Genomic DNA, 16,880 nt, shown 5'->3' with positions numbered 1-16,880 from the left:
ACAGATATTTTTCAGGCCCTTCCCTTAAACTATTAAAATTAGTTTAAAACCAATATGAATGAAAGAAAATAAATTTAAGTAAATTATATTTAGCAAAGATCAGAGAGATTAAAATTTTTTCTTTTTTTGTACTTACAAAGAGTGTTGGTCTGGGTATAAATATATTGTCTTCATGGTCTCTAGGCGCATTCGAAGTCTTTGATTTCTGATTTCCGGTCACTGGTTTTGATTCCGGTTTAGTCAGAAGTAGCCTGTCCTCAGAACGCTTACTGCGCATGTCAGTGAGAATCTGCTTCATTGCTGCCAATTCCTGTTGATACATAAAAACAGAAGAAATGGCAGGTATGATTTCAGCAAGTAGACTCATAATGACTGATGTTAGGGCATTCTTTCCTTTTTTTGTTTATATTACAGCTGTCCCCACTTCCCTCCCCTCTGCCCACCTCCCCCCCAGCCTCCCTCTGCGCCCACCCCTTCCCTTTGCCCACCCCACTGCTGTCTGTGCCCTGAGCTGTGCACGTATGTTCTCTGGCTGATCCCTCCACTCTCTTCCATCCAGTCCCTTTCCAACCCCCCTCTGACAGCTGTCGTACTGGTCCATGTATCTATTTTGTTTCTATTTTGTTCATTATTTATTTATCTTTTAAAGTTTTACTGATAGCCATGCTCACTCATGCATATATTGTCTATGGCTGCTTTTATTTTTTAATATTATCAGTTTTTATCCTTACCCGAGGATATTATTTTGTGCATTAGATCCCACATATATCCTTGTGAGATCATATGGTATTTGTCTTTCACTGATGGGCTTATTTCACTTGGCATAATGCTCTCCAGGTCCATCCATGCTGTTGAAAAAGAGTTCCTTTTTTTTTTTTTTTGCTGTTGTGTAGTATTCCATTGTGTAAATGTACCACAGCTTTTTATTCTTAAAAAAAAAAAATCCTCACCCAAGGATATACTTACTGATTTTAGAGAGAGAAGAAGGGAGAGAAAGAGAAAGTTCAATTGGTTGCCTCACTTATGCACCCTGACTGGGGATCAAACCTGCAACCTTTTGGTGTATGGGACAACTCCGACCAACCGAGCCACCGGTCCAGGGCCAGCTGTTTATTTTTTGAATGAGGAGGAACATTTGAAGCAATTACACTATATGAAATAACATTAACAATCAATAATGACATATGACTCACATTGTCAGTAATAGTTCTGGTATGGTAATAAGTATGTCACTCTACAGTCCAATGGTCCCTAACCTTTTCTGCACACTGTAGTCACCTGTGGTGCCTGTGTCCCAGTCCCAGAGATTGTGCAATAATTGGGCTGGGGTGTGACGCAGGCATCGACATTTTAAAAGATTTCCAGGTTGAGTCCCAGGGAGAGAAATTTGGGAACTACTGGCATAGTTATTTTCCACTATAGGTTTTCTACATATTTGTTAAGTAAATTATTTAGGCATTTAACTTTTTTCTACCTTGTAAACTACCCCACTTCCTTTGGAAGTCTTATATGAAGATGGTTAGGAGGAAAAAAAGAGTCTGAAATTTTTTTCTTGCTTACTAATCAGCAGTTCAAACAGTAAGTTTAATACAGCTTCAGGATTTACCCATATTATTCCCTATTCTCTTACAAATGAAAACTAGAGTTAGCTTCATCTAGTTGCTGTTTGGACTAAGAATTATTATGCTGAACTACTTAAAGAACTCAGGTAGAATTTTTCACGCACTCCTTCTTCTAAGTATATTTTGTCTTTTATTTTTCCCTATTGTCAAACTTTTAGCACTAAACATTATTTAGTAGATATTTATGATTAATCATTAATTTGATTCAATCAAACACAAGCATACGGACAGAGGACAGACTAAACTCCCCTTTCTGAAGAACCGTGAAAGGCTGTGTTATAGGTTTTTTTTCTTCCTATTATTTTATTTCATCTTCATGCCAAGACACAAACATTATGGTGATAGAAAGAGTTCTGCTCCCTTCTACTAATCTGTTTATAGAAATCAGCTCTGTGTCAGAGCAAGTTCCTACAGGCCTTTTTTTTTTTCTGGCTGTCATTAGTTCTATTTAGAACCATCTAGCCTGAGTAGGTATTTTAAAACAGAGCTGTTGAGTTTAAGCCACAGAGCTTAATAAATCTTTGGGCCAAGAGTGGAGCTGGAAGAAATGGTACCGAATCCTCTCTGTCCTTTCTGCAGTCCTGGGGGTGGCCAGGCCAATGCACACGAGAATGGCTGCAAGTCAGACACTGCCACTGTGACATACCCTTTACTACTGTTTGAGCCGCTTGAAGGTTCTTTTTGCTTTCCAGATTATGTATTTCACTTATTTGCTCCCCTAGAGTCAAATATATGACTACTGATTTGTTGTTAAACAAGTCTAGTGTTACGGCAGCTTGCAGCTCCTGCTCTGCTCACCCCGGTAAGCAGAAGGGAAGGGAGATGACAGTCTGCTAGCTTATCAAAAGAAACATTTCTGCCTGAAAGAACCTCTTTTTAGTGCTTGTAACGTTTGCATCTAGGTATGAAGATTTTTTAAAAAAGGAATCAATTATTTTTGCCCCTACCTACCACTAGTCTGCAGATAAATAAGGTAAAGGAGGTCATACTTGCTGGGGGAATGGGAGAGGAAACAGGCAAGAGGAAGAAGAAAAGGAAGGAGCTGCAGAGGTACTAGGCTTTGGCTCCGAAGTGCCCTAGAGGAGACCAGAGTTTTGTTCCTCTTTGGCTTCCCTCGGTTACTGGTATAGGCACAATTGTAGGAAACAGATTATCCCTGAAGCTGGTCAGGAGACAGAATTGAAATTCACATGTCTTTGCTTTATCGAGACTAGGATCACCAAAACTTAGGGTGTGTCAAAGTACTGCTTTTGTTCACGGATAGTATTAAACAGGGGTAGCATGGTTTCTGAAATCCAGGTAAGGAACACTTTAACGTTAACAAAATTCTGTAAAATTCTTATTAGGATAATACAATGGGTACCAAAATAAGAAGTACAACAATTTTGTTCAGTTTCATTATATTTGATCGTACAGATGGATCCCTTTCATATCAATGGTAAATTGGAGCAAAGAAAATTCCATTTTAACACCAAATAGTATCCAAAATACTATCATTTGCTGAGCACAGAGGAAGCCAAGCACATGTAGTGGAACCATTTTAGTATTAGGTTAGAAGTCAAAGACACATCCATTCCTTACTCTCTTATTAATTGTGTAAACTTAAGCAATCTACTCTGGTTCAATGAGCTTCAGTTTCCTAATTGCTAAAATGTATGCTTGTGTTCCCTTTTTGGACTTTTGCAGTCTGATAAATGTTTGGGTATGTTTGTTTTGCATTTCTCCTATTGTGAGGCTGAGCAGCTTTTCATATATACAAAAGAGTATTTTCTTTGCTGTTACTACCCTTGACCCATTTTTCTACTGGGTGATTTGTCATTTTCTTATTCTTTTCAAGGAGCACTTCATATGTTAGCGATATCAGCCTTTTGTAATATGAATGATTTCTTTCCATTAATTTTTATTTGACTTTGTTTACATTTGTTTTTTTGCTATGGACTTTCTGATTCTGATGTACCTGAACATGTCAATACTGAATTTGATAGACTTCTCCATGGTTTCTTCTTCTATTTTCCTCTAGTTATTTTTATGGTTTCTTTTTCTTTTCTTTTAAAAAACATTTAGGTCTTTGATCAGTTCGAAGTTTACCCGGTTTCTTGATAGGTGTGGTGGATATGATACCTCTTTCCCCACGACTGTTCTGTACCAAAGATGTTATGTGCCCCAGAGATAGTTCTTTCCCTCATCAATTCGAGATGCTGTCTATCACATGCTAAATGTCCATAAGTGTATGATTTCCTTGTGGACTTATAAACTCTATACTCCAATGGTCTGTTTATCCACGCATCCATATTCTTCTGTTTTAATATTTAATGACTGAAGTTTTTTGGCTATATTCTTTTTTTAAGTTTTATTTATTTTTAGAGAGAGGGGAAGGAAAGGAGAAAAAGAAGGAGAGAAACATCAGTGTGTGAGAGATACATTGATTGGTTGCCTCCTGCACACCCCTGACTGGGCACCTGGCCCACAGTTGAGGTATGTGCCCTGACTGGGAATTGAACCAGCAGCCTTTTGGTTCACAGGCCTGCGCTCAGTCCACAGAGCTACACCAGCCAGGGCTGGGCTATATTCTTAAGGATAGGGGTAGGATATATAAAAACAACTTAGGAAGAACTGATTTTATGTTGAGTCTTCCTAACCATGAAAACATTTTAATGTATCTCTCACCTACATTTTTAAACATACATTGTCCTGCTTTAATTACCATAATGAACATTCATTCATGAGATCTCAATTCGAAAATTGACAAAAAAAAGTGTTGACTGGTATGGCTCAGTCAGGGCACATGCCTGGGTTGTGGGCCAGGTCCCGACCCCAGTAGGAGACACATGAGAGGCAACCACACATCAATGTTTCTCTCCCTCTCTCCTTCTCTTCCCCTCTCTCTGAAAATAAATAAAATATAAAAAAAACCCAAATTGACAAAAATAAATAAACCAACATATAAGAACTAGAAGACGAATTTACCACTACAACTTGGGTGAGAGGAAGTCATCTTGACATCTGCTCTTAACCTGGTTCAGTTCTGACCATGTTTTTGCCTGGCTCCTGATGCCTGGTTCCATCTCTTAATGATTTGGCACTTTTGTTTGGACTTGACTTTTGCATTTCATTTTCCTAGCTTTTGATTCTGCTTTCCTCTGTCCTGTAACTGACCTTTTCTGATTGGTCAGTAGGTTTATTTGTAGTATTGTCTAAACATTTATAAATACTGTCTACTGCAGAGCAGAGAGTGTGATTAGATTCACAGAGATTCTCTGATGTTCAAAGGAGAATGTTTCAAGTATCAAGTTCAACCAGATTCTTAAGAGTGCATTGACTGTTCAAAATCATGCAATTTCTTCTATTCCTATTTCAATCTTGACTTATAGAGTTATTCTCCTCTCTTCTTTGAGTCCTGCCTTCTTTCTCCTCATTGATGGAAACAATATATGCTTTTAAAAAATACTACTAAAGATTATCTGGCTTCTTAATCATAATGTTTGCTGGAATCGATTTTGTACTGACTGTTTTTAAGTCTGATGCACAGTTGTTATTGTGAAATTTCTTTTTATTGCACATCTTGGCAAGTTTCATTATTTCTTACATCTCTCTCTTCTTGTTATTTGATAGCATATACTTTAGTATATTATATGCTATCAAATAGGATAATGTGGAAGAAAGTATTGGGCTTTCCTTCAGAACTTTGATGGTAGTACTTCTCTCTTCCAAAGTCAAATTTCTGAGAACTATGATGCCAAGCTGATTGCTGTATCTTTGCATGTATTCTCTTTCTCTCTGGAATCTTCCATATTGTTTACCTGTTCCTTAACTCCTTTTGCTGACTTCTGCTCACATCCTTCTATTCACATTTTTACTTGCTACAGTAAACTTCCTGATTTTGATTTTAGCAAATTCTTAAATCTTTCTGGAGAAACTAATTACAATAGTGTGTAAGTTATTTGCAGCACCAGAATTTTCTTTTCCTCTTCTGGGGAAAGGGTTCAGTTTCTCTGCCTATTATGATTTTTCTCTTTTGTGTTATACATTTTCTTAGTTTCCAATGGTCTTTGGTTGTGTGTTTCAACTTAAATGAATGAGCATATTAACTGTTTTATTTCTGTTGTCATGGGCCATTCATCTGAATGAAAGAGTACAATCTTTGTACATGTGGACAAGAAAATCTGTCCAGTAGACCTCACTTTCGGGTCCTCAGGCAGAAAATGGGTTTTCTTCTCCAAAATGACAAAACATGGAATGTCCTAATCTGGAGAATCTTCATTTTGACAGTTCTAGACTCTTCCTGGCATATCTTTAATTAATTTAAAAACCATTTCTCAAAATACACTTGAAAATTCCTGTTTTTTAAAAAAAATTATGGAAGCATTACTTGTTCACTGTAAAATTAAAACACTGAAAAAATAGCATGCCCCAATTCTTTTTCATTTTATCACTTGTTTGAGATCCTTAAATACTATTCTGAAACACAGTCTGATTTACAACAATATTCATTAATTCTGACATGTTTTTATACTCATTTTCAAAATAGTTTATCAAATACTTAGGAAAATTATAGTCACTTCAAGGATGAATGAACCATTCATTGAAATTAATAAATGTAGAATTGCATCTTATCATCTAATGGAAACTTTGGATAAAATTAAACCAAAACAAAACAAAGCAATAAAAACCACATTGTAGTCCTGGTTGACTCAGTGGATTGAATGCCAGCCTTTGAACCAAGGGGTTGCTGGTTCGATTCCCAGTCAGGGCACATGCCTGGGTTTTGGGCCAGGTCCCCAGTAAGGGGACCCATGAGAGGCAACATTGATGTTTCTCTCCCTCTCTTTCTCCCTCTCTTCCCTTCTCTCTAAAAAATAAATAAATAAAATCTTTAAAAAAAAACCCCCAAACAAAATAAACCTATATTGTAGTAAAATAATTATTCCTCAAAAAAGAAAGAGTCAAGGGCAAGAACATTCTTACGAAATCTCCAGATGATGATGATTGTTATTGTACAAACAATCTCCATGAAAGGGATATATTGCTGTCTTGAATCCAAAAGCACACATCTTAGCCATTTAAATGAGCTATTTGCATAGAGCGGTGCACACTGAAACAGCTCAACTGCAGAGCAGCTGCTTAACAGTCCTGCACCGCTCATGCCAATGAACTGAAGGCTGTAACGCTGCAGAGATATTGGCAAGAGGCACATAGATGGCATTTCTCGATGAAAATAGCTCTGACAAGTATAATGCAAAATCTGTGCGCCACTGCAGGTGAAATGTAAGTGCTTTTACGTAGGAATGACAAAGCATCATGACCAGTAAGTCAGATAATTCTGTGTATCACTTCTACCTGAGGTAACGCAGGTGCAAACTAACCTTATTTAAAACAACGCATATAATATTTAAACTTCACTTAAAAGGACATTTGAAAAACATTTTATTATGAAAATTTTCAGCGACACAAAAAGAGATACAGCATGTTGAACCTGCAGTTTCTAGTGCCCAACTTCAGCAATTATCAACATTTTTCTGATGTTTTTATAAGCAGCTTTATTGAGATATAATTAACACACTATGGAGCCATCCATTTAAAGTGTATTAATCACTGGTTTTTAGTATATTCGTGGACATGTGCAACTATTACTGTAGGCAGTCAACTTAAAATTTTCATCTCCTCAAATCCTGATTCCTTTAGCTATCACTCCTGTACACCACCTCACCCCAACTTCCAAGTCCTAAGCAACCACTAACCTATTTTCTGTCTCTGCAGATTTCCCTGTGGTGGACTTCACATGCATGGAATCATATGACATGTGTCTTTTGTGACTGGCTTCACTCACTTTGCTAGTGTTTTCTAAGTTCCTCTATGTTATAACATATATCGGTATTTCATTCCTTCTTTTTATAAGACTTTATTTATTTATTTTTAGAGAGAAGGGACGGGAGGGAGGAGAGGGAGAGAAACATCAAGGTGTGACAGAAACATCCATTAGCTGCCTCTCGCACGCCTCCGGCTGGGGACCTGGCCTGCAACCCAGGCATGTGCCCTGAGAGGAATCAAACTGGTGATCTTTCGGTTTGCAGTACGATGCTCAACCCACAGCCACAACAGTCAGGATTCATTCCTCTTTTATGTTCAAATAATATTCTACTATATGGCTATACCATATTTTGTTTTCCATTTATCAGTTAATGGACATTTGGGCTCTATCCAACTTGTGGCTACTGTGAATAATACTGCCATAAACACTCATGCACAAGATTTTTGGGGACACTTTCATTTCTCTTGGGCATACGGCTCAGAGTGGAATTGCTGGGTCACATGCTAACTCTACGTTTAACTGTTTAAGGAACTGCCAGATTGTTTTCTCAACATTGCTTTATCTATTTCCTTGCCGATTTTTGGGAAAATATTTCAAAGCAGATTTCAGACCTCAGATTATTTCACTAGTAAACACTTCAGTAGAGATTTTTAACAGATGAAGATTTAAAAAAAATACCAAGAAGTCATTATCATGTTTAGCACAATTCATAGTTTAAAAGAAAATACAAATTTAATTCAAAGTCATCCATTCTGTATAGTGCTCGATAGAAGTTTTAAATTATTATCAAAGCAAATTCCAGCAAAGTTTAGTGTATGATTTTTGATGAAGTTAAAAATACACCTTGAGTGCCAGTGCCCTGTACTCTAAATTCTAGACAAAACAGATTTTGTAGGGCAAAACTGTTCAGAGAATAGCATGGTATCCACAACTGCAAACTGTTCTGCACCCTCCCTCAGTCTTTCCATTGAAATACGTGCGCCCACTTGCAGGCTAACCTCACCCTAGGGTTGCCTCTTGGCCTCAAGGGGAGAATAACAAGTTTTTAGGTATTGAGAGAAGAAGAGAAAGAACCAGAAGTAACATTCACTGAATATCTCCTGTATGCCAGGTTTTGAGTTAAGTATTTTACACAATAATTTAAACCTCTCCTAAATGGCAGGAGGTAGATATTACCTCAGTTTTGAAGATGAGGGAACTGAGGTTTAGAAGGTTTTAACGAAATTTAGCTAAGTTCACTAGCTGCTAAGAAGTAATACTAAGATTCACATGCAGGTCCCTTTGGGTTCAGACCTATCATTATTTACATAATAAGGCGGATACCTTCTATCAAGGCTTTTGACACCTGAAATTTCAGGTATATAAGGAATCTTCCAGTTTTTTAACCTAGCCTTTATACAAAACACAGTAACAATAATAAAATGAAGCGAAGCAAAACAAAACATGTGTCCTTATAATGTCTACCATTAGGTTTTAATTCCAGCCTTTGGAGTCATGTGTAACAAATCTATTACTGCCTCTTTCACATGTCTATTTTGAATTTCTTATATTTAAGTCTTCTCTTCTCTGAATGCCCACAGTTCGTTTATCTCTCTTATGGCCGAAAGGAATTCTTTCATCATATTGGTTGTTTTCCTTAGATTATCTGCTACAGTTAAATGTTTTGGGCCCAGCACAGGATAAAGAAAGAAGTCTTGAGTAGAGCAAGGCAGAATGAGGCCCATCTACTCCTTAGTCTAAAGCATTTCCGATGACATGATTCTGGAGCCATACCCTATGACTGAAAGCTTAGGGAGAGCTCAAGTGTTTACATGAGTGAGAGCTAATTATGCTGTCATAGCTTAGGGGACATAACTAATCACCTGAAACATTCTTCCTGAACTTGAATATTATCCTAAGGTCATTCTCGACAGTGATCCAGGTAAAGGAAGCTAGCACTAACTTGCCGAAGCAGGCCCCTGAGTCGAAATCTACCACCATGGCTGATTACAATAGAGTGTGGACACCTTGACTGTGTTCTGACTGGTTCGTGTGGCCCCTGTAGCTCACCTGATTCCTGAACAGTGCCTTGGACTTGCTTTTTGTTCTGGTGTTCATGTCCTCTTAGTGCTTGGCTTTCCCTTCTGTAACAGTATTCGTCTACGTGCTGTCTATTTTCTGTCCTTTACTATTAATTCCATCATCTGCTTCAGGCTCCAAACTCTACCCTCCGTTCTGAGCACCGGTTTCCAGAGGGTGACTCGCCCCAGTGCCCGCGCATTCTCTGCGTTGGGTTCCCTGCTTTCTCTCAGTTTGGCTCCTTGACACGTGACCAGTGACTTGTGAAGTTTATAGCAAGAGTGCCACGATGGTACCTCACAGGATTATGACCATAATCATCTCATTTCACTGTCAACATTCTCTTCTGGCCACCACAAGTTCCAAAGACTTGTTTTATAGCTTTGCAGTGTGTCTCCCTTATGTCCTAGAATTGTTTGGTTTGTTATAAACTGGTACTATACTAAGAGAGTCATAAAAACACAGGCTTAGAAATGACAGAGGTCATTTACTTGTTCCTTACTGATAAAAAAAAAAAAAAGAGAAGTGTACTTAACTCTGTGAAAGAAAACATGCCAGACTTCTAACATGTAATGGGAAAAATACACATTTCATTCTTTAAAGAAAAAAAAAGGAAATGACAGGTCTATACAATACATAATAGATGTGAAAATGTGATGTGAACAAAGTTAAAAGGACATATATACACAAATAAAATATTTTTATGATGAGATATTATATTGCTTCACACAAGACAGAGTTTTACTTACAGGATACAACAAAGATATTTGTAATGTTAAAGAAGATGATGAAAAGATTAAAGAAGAAGCCAAGATACTTATGAAACTCAAAATAATTTGACCTAGTTCCACTAAGTTCTCAGTACAAGTTCGCACAAACACAGACGTACAAGAGTGCAATCTCAAAGCAGTTCGAGTGTCTTTTATGTAACTCAAAATTGAGAGTTAACATTCCATAGATGGATTCAGTTGTTGCTTCTGTGAAATGAGTATAAGACCATCTTAGGTCTTATATGTGAGGTTTAAGTGTAACAAATGAATTTAGAAAGAACTATAAAGTAACACATAAATATTAAACATTCTTCTTATGAACAGAAAAATACCTATGTTGGGGAAAAACTTAATATCCTCTTGAATTCTAGAAGGCACAAGCCAAAGGCCACCTCTCTCATTATAGAGGGGTCATTGAAAACCTTTCCTTTCTTTGACTGCTTATTCCTAGACATACCTTACTGAAAGCAATCTATAACAGATTCTTAAGTATGGTCGCATAACATACTGATCATAATATATTTTGGGAGAAAGAAGTTATAAAAATCAAGACATTATTATTATTGTTATACAATATGTTTGGTTCTGTCCTATTTAAAGTACGTGTAAATTCAACATTTGCAATGAGTATTTATTTTGTGGCATTTTCTTCCTTAATTTTCTCAGACCTGAATACACATATCCTTAGATGAAAAAAAAAAGTATTCTAAAACATTATAGGGAAAATATGGCTTATACTGTATATGTGCTTTAGGTTCTACTATAATAATTGTCTTTCTTTAAAATAAAAGTGTACTTAACTCTGTGAAAGAAAACATGCCAAACTTCTAACATGTAATAAGAAAAATACATATTTCATTCTTTAAAGATAAAAAAAGAAATGACAGGTCTATACAATCCATAATAGATGTGAAAATGTGATTCATTACACTCAAATTGAAACAAATTTTAACTTGAAGAGCATGATTATGATGAGAAATGTATAAATCTTGAAAATATTTATATTCTCATTAAAACAAAATTAACCTACCCACTTAGTGTTTTTCTCCCTAGTCATCTGGACAGTAAAATGTAACTACATAGGTATATAAGAAAAACATGCAAATAGGTAGTCTTAACAAAATTCCAAACCAGGTAAGTATGAAACAAAAAGAGTGACACACATGTAGAAAAATGTAGTTTGTTTGAATCATTTATGAAGTGCATTGCCTAAGGGACACTTGGGGTGCAGAAATGTTCTCGAAACTTTCCGAGAAATCACCAAGAAGGTATGAATTAGACTCCTGGAACATCAGCATACCATCAGAGAATGATAATTATACTGTGACTTCACCTTTAAGAAACCTGGCTAACTGCAGAATTTGTTTTCTTTTTGTTAAGTGACATACAATGAGGTTATATATGTGAGTTCCCTGGGATAGGGGAAGTTAGTCCAACACTTAGGCAAGTGCGGGGCCTTGCCCATTTCAGATCCTTAGTAAAGAGTGCTTGGTTATTATGCCCCTGTGCACCCTGAGAGATATTATTGGCAGGAGCCCTGAATGAAAGGGTAGAAGAATCTGAGGCCTTAGAAGCAGATCTTATAGTCCACAAATGCATATTATTCCTTAGAGGCTTGATACCCATAAAAGTTACTGTGACTACAACCACCAGGGTTTGAGGAGTAGACCTACTCTAGACAAACTTTTTAGGTATGACTGCCTACTGGCTACTTTCAGATAGTTCTCCAAAACTGTTCTTCATTGTAGGAGAGCTTCTGTACTTTTTCAGCTAAAGTATCAGCCATCAGGGTGAAATTTATTTTTTGAGGGGAAGTACTAAGAATATATTATGGTACTAGCCTTTAGGCTAGTTTCTAAAGCTTTCTATTTGACTATTCTACTTGACAGCTTCTAAGTGCAATTATTAGAAAACTGAAAAGGACCATAATTAGTTTAGCAAACATTCTTGGAGAATTTTCCTCAAAACTCTGACTCTGTCCTTCTTGCTATTTATTAACTGAGGCTCTCTACATTCTTCCTACCAAGGCACAAACTTACTTGTATCTGAACATAATCTTTATCTCTACTTTTTAAAATGCAAAAGGAGCCCCTCCCTTGCTCTGCTCTGAACTTAACTCCCATGGTTAAATCCCATTGCTTGCTCTAGATTTCTTCTTTCTCCACACTTTTGCTCAATGATTATTCTCTCTGTTTTGTACTTTCAGTGCATCTCTGTTTGGCCTCTTCCTATCACCATTTAAACTGGATATGCTCCACCTTTGAGAAGTAAAAATCCTCGTTCTAATGCTCCCTCCCTGATCATCTTATATTCTCTTATTCAAATATCTTAAGGGCTATTTTTCCTATGACTATTTTTCAGTTTCTATTCATTCATCAGTTCACTGTAGTCTCTTTTTTAGCTCCACTGAAACTGCATCTTGGTAAATACAAATCAGACTTTCTTTTTTTATCTTGTTTGACCTGGCAACTCCATCCCTTTTCAATGGTTCTTTCTGGGTTTCCCTGACTCTGCCATCAGTCTGGTCACTCCTCAAACTCTGGGTGTGAGTGCTTGTTCCTCTGCCCATTCCTGAAATACTGCTGCTCTTCAGTATTTAGTCCTAGGCCTTTTGTTGTTGTTCTCACTCTACCTACCCTTCCTAGGTCATTTAACCTCCTACTTTCCACATTCATGTACAGCACCATGTTAATGCTATGACTCTCGGAACTCTACCTCCAGATGAATTCTCTTGTATGGGCTCCAGAACCTACATTTTTTACTCTCCTCTGTTATATCCATGTAGGTATTTTTTTGAACTTTCCTTCCCAAACCTGTTATGTTCTTTGTAGCACCACTATAAACCCAAGACAGAAGCCAAAACCCTGGGCATCAGCTCTCATTCCTCCTCTCCTCATTGTTCCCTGAATTCAATCAATCACCAAGCCTCCATGATTCTGCTTTTCTTTGGTTCACAGACTCAAGCTCAATCCACTGAGCTACACCAGCCAGAGGTGATTCTGCTTTTTAAACAGCTTTCAAATCGGTACATTTTTGTCAGACACCGTCATCTCCAATTTGGTTCAAGACACCACTGCCACTCTCTGAGATACTAGAATGACTTCCCAAGTGGGCTTTACCACTGCCCTTCATAAGTTGCAGAAGAAGCTGGGAAGGGGTTTTACACCAGGTTCTTAAAATTATGCTCAGTATTGTATTAGACATTTACCTGATTACAGATATTTTTCCTACTCGCAAAAGGTTATATTCTAAGGGTATATGAGAAACATATACAAGGGAAATCTGAATCAGAGTTTCCAAAGGTGATCAGCAAATCTTGTTTCATCAAGGCAATATGAGCAGATAAAATGGATGAAAAACAAAACCATTCAAAGAAACTTCTGGGCGGTACCTCATTAAGAAAGGAGCCATTGTAAGAAACCACATTACTTGTACTCAAAACTGCATGTTTAATGTGAATGAAGCCCTGCCACTGTGATCCAAGAATGAGGTCCTATCAGTGATCTTTCCATTTACCTCTTTTTAACCCATTTTACTTAAGGTTTATATTTTTGATATTTTATATTTTTACTCCTAAGAGGTCTTAGTATAAGTGAAGACTTTTAAGGGTAAAAAAGATTACAAACCACTTGAATAAAACAAGAGTTCTTCTGACGCATCTAAAATAAAAGAGGTAAAAAAAGAGATTATAACACCTGGATAAGATATTCAGTGTTTTTTGGCAACTAAAAAGAAAAAAGAAAGAAAGAAAAGAAGAAAGAAAATACATTAAATTACATAGTTTTCATTTTCTGACACAAAAGAAAAGATATAACTTCATCTACACAGGCAAACTATTTCCTGGAACCAGAGCAAGCAATTCAACATGAGATTTTTGTTTAAATGGGACTAAGAAGAAAGATCACAAGGTTTTGTTTCAGATGAAAAAAAATACTTCTTCTCGTTTTGACAGTAAGTATATAATCATGGTTGAGTTACTTAACTCTTACCGGCATCGGTTTCATCTGTAAAAGTGGGGACGATGATATTTATCTCAGTGGACTGTAGTAGGTAGGGACTGAATTATGTAATATAAATAGAAGTACTTAGCAGACTGCCTTAAATAGTTTTACAAAACAAAGAGAGATGACACCAGATCTTGTTTGGATCTTTGAAAGGCGAAGAGCATGACATTAAATTGTACCTTCAGTGGAAGGAATTTCATCAGCAGAGATACTTTGCCTCCTCCGCCTCACTTTGCTTTACGGTGCTCATGGAATACAGGGACGGGATTTACAAATGTAAAATGGGATGCTGTAAACGTGTGAGATCTCATTTCACTTCACGATCACATCTTTCACACAGTGTTCCTTGTGCGGATCCTTTAACCTAATATATTTTACCATTCCAGGTAAGTTTTGTAGTTTGAAAAGACAACCTAAAAAAGGCTATTTTCCCCATTCTCTTCACATTTTATTATTAATACATTTTCTCGAAGGAAAAGTTGAGAATAAAAATCACCTAATATACTACTGATCAGTCCAAATACCCACAGCCATTTTTTGAATGAATAAACATTAAGAATTTATAGAATAGGAGACCAATAATAAATTTTATCATTCTTAGAAATCTTTATGTCACAAGTGAACTCATAACATGAGAGGAATTACTTTTAAACTAGTGATTTTGAGCTGACACTAATAAAGAAAATAAACACCCTCTGTGGCCATGTCCCAAATATCCTAAAATTGTCACCTAGCATTATCCCACTAGTTTTCTTTTTTTTAATTTAATACATACTTGATAAGTATGTAAATGAGTTGGTGATCTCATTTCATATTACATGACCATATATACGGTCTTATCACAACTAAGTGACACTGCTGAAAAAGTTAGCACTGTCCAATGCAAAAAAGAAAAAAACCTTGAAAGTAAAGAGTTCATTTGGTTTCTTTATGAATCACTAACTTGAACATTTAGCTGATTAAAGCAATGACTCGCACTGGACACCTCTCCCAGCATCCTGGCTGGGGCGGGCTGCCAGGCGCCGACCCTGCGTGTGCGCCCCTGAGGGTGGACGCCCCCAGGCCTGAGGTCCTACTTGTCCTGCTTCCTCACTCTAGTCTCAGCCCTGATTTTCACTTTCAAAAAATTGTATTTATTAGAGTTATTCCTCTCCAACTGTACCTACTGGCTATTTTGAGCACTTGACCCTCAAGAGCTATAAAATGAATCAATCAATCCGGCAGGGCTCTGTTTCATCAAGTAAATGGTCAAACACTTCCCTGGGTCAATGGCTGTTCTGTTTCCATGAAAGCGGTTTGCACTTGCTTCTGCTTCTGCACACGCTACGCAAGCTGGTTTACACTGTTCCTCAGAGAAAGACTGAACACTTGTTTCAGACTTGTTCTTTTTCTTATACTTCCGTTTTGTTTTATAAAGAAAAACAGCTACTTTACATGTTGGGCATTAAGAAAAGTTGGATTACTAAAATATAATTGACAAAATGAAGACATTACCAAATAGATAAATATTAACTAGCAATTATTTAATTAGATATGAGCCATGCAAATATCATTGATTCTATGCCATAGTAGGCAATTTATTATTATTATTATTATTTTTCATAGTAGGCAATTGATATGAGTAGTTTCATCTTGCTAGTATTTAATTTTCATGTTTAAACATTTTTTTCTAACCCTATATAATTTTCAACCACTGAGTAAAACTTTTAGTTTTTGTTTGGACTCATGAATAATGTGATTCCAACTATTATGTGAAAAATTTATAAATTTAAGTTGTTCATATATTCTTCAGAGTCTAGCATAATTCTCTAAAAGTCACATGAGAATTGGCAGTCTGAAAGACACATTTATTATGAAAAAAAGTTGTTATGACTGCATAGAAGTCTATAGTTACTATCTCTATAAATATTCCATTTTAAATACATTTGTGCAAATCCACACAGTAGATGAATCAGGTTTTCACAGTGAAGAAACAATTATTTCAGGGCAGAATCCTAGGACATGAGTGATAGTGGATAAGGCCTGGAACTCTGGGAGTCAGAAAAAGTGTAAATACCTTCAGAGAGGCTTTTCCTAGTCTGTGACCTGTAGTTAGATCTGCTTATCTACGTGAAAGTCATCTCTAAAATCCAGTCCAGGTAAACCTTCATATCTTTCACCCATCATATAAAATACACCTTTCAGAGGACTCACCCCAAAGGCCATTTCTAAGACAGAGACAATCCCCCAAGTCGCTGACACAATTTCTAGGTTATGCACTTTTGAAGTGTTTCCAGTAATATTCCAAATCCATTTCCTCAATAATACCTTCCCAATCATTTCTTCCCAAATATCTGGTATATCTTTCCTAGACTGGAAAAATGTCTTCAGGATACTCATGAACCAACGATCTGTTTTGAGCATTTCTTTCCCTATGAGGATAACAACATGGTAGAAACATGGCTAAGACAAGGCAGTGATATTGCAGTGGAAAAAATGCACTGGATTATAAAACTAGGTTTCACGATACCAACTGCTGGCGAGGTGCTGAGCAACCGGAGCTCTCATTCACTGCAGGTGGGAATGTGAAAGGTACAGTTACTTTGGAAAATAGTTGGGCAGTTCCTTATAAAGTCAA

General features: G+C 36.8%; 1 protein-coding gene across 2 annotated transcripts in view; it reads right to left on the bottom strand.

The window, feature by feature from the left end:
- Positions 1–16,880, bottom strand: part of PIBF1 (progesterone immunomodulatory binding factor 1) — a 178,698-nt gene that overhangs the window by 11,497 nt on the left and 150,321 nt on the right. For both annotated transcript variants that reach the window (XM_037153253.2, XM_053665641.1), the window contains one exon: positions 137–310. In XM_037153253.2, the coding sequence (XP_037009148.2) occupies positions 137–310 (174 nt within the window). The remainder of the gene's footprint in view (positions 1–136; positions 311–16,880) is intronic.

This window comes from Artibeus jamaicensis, unplaced genomic scaffold (assembly GCF_021234435.1).
Source record: "Artibeus jamaicensis isolate MK-2021 breed Jamaican fruit bat unplaced genomic scaffold, CSHL_Jam_final contig_415, whole genome shotgun sequence".
NCBI lineage: Eukaryota > Metazoa > Chordata > Mammalia > Chiroptera > Phyllostomidae > Artibeus > Artibeus jamaicensis.
Note: the sequence above shows the minus strand (reverse complement) of the source record. Positions and strands in the feature narration are given on the sequence as shown.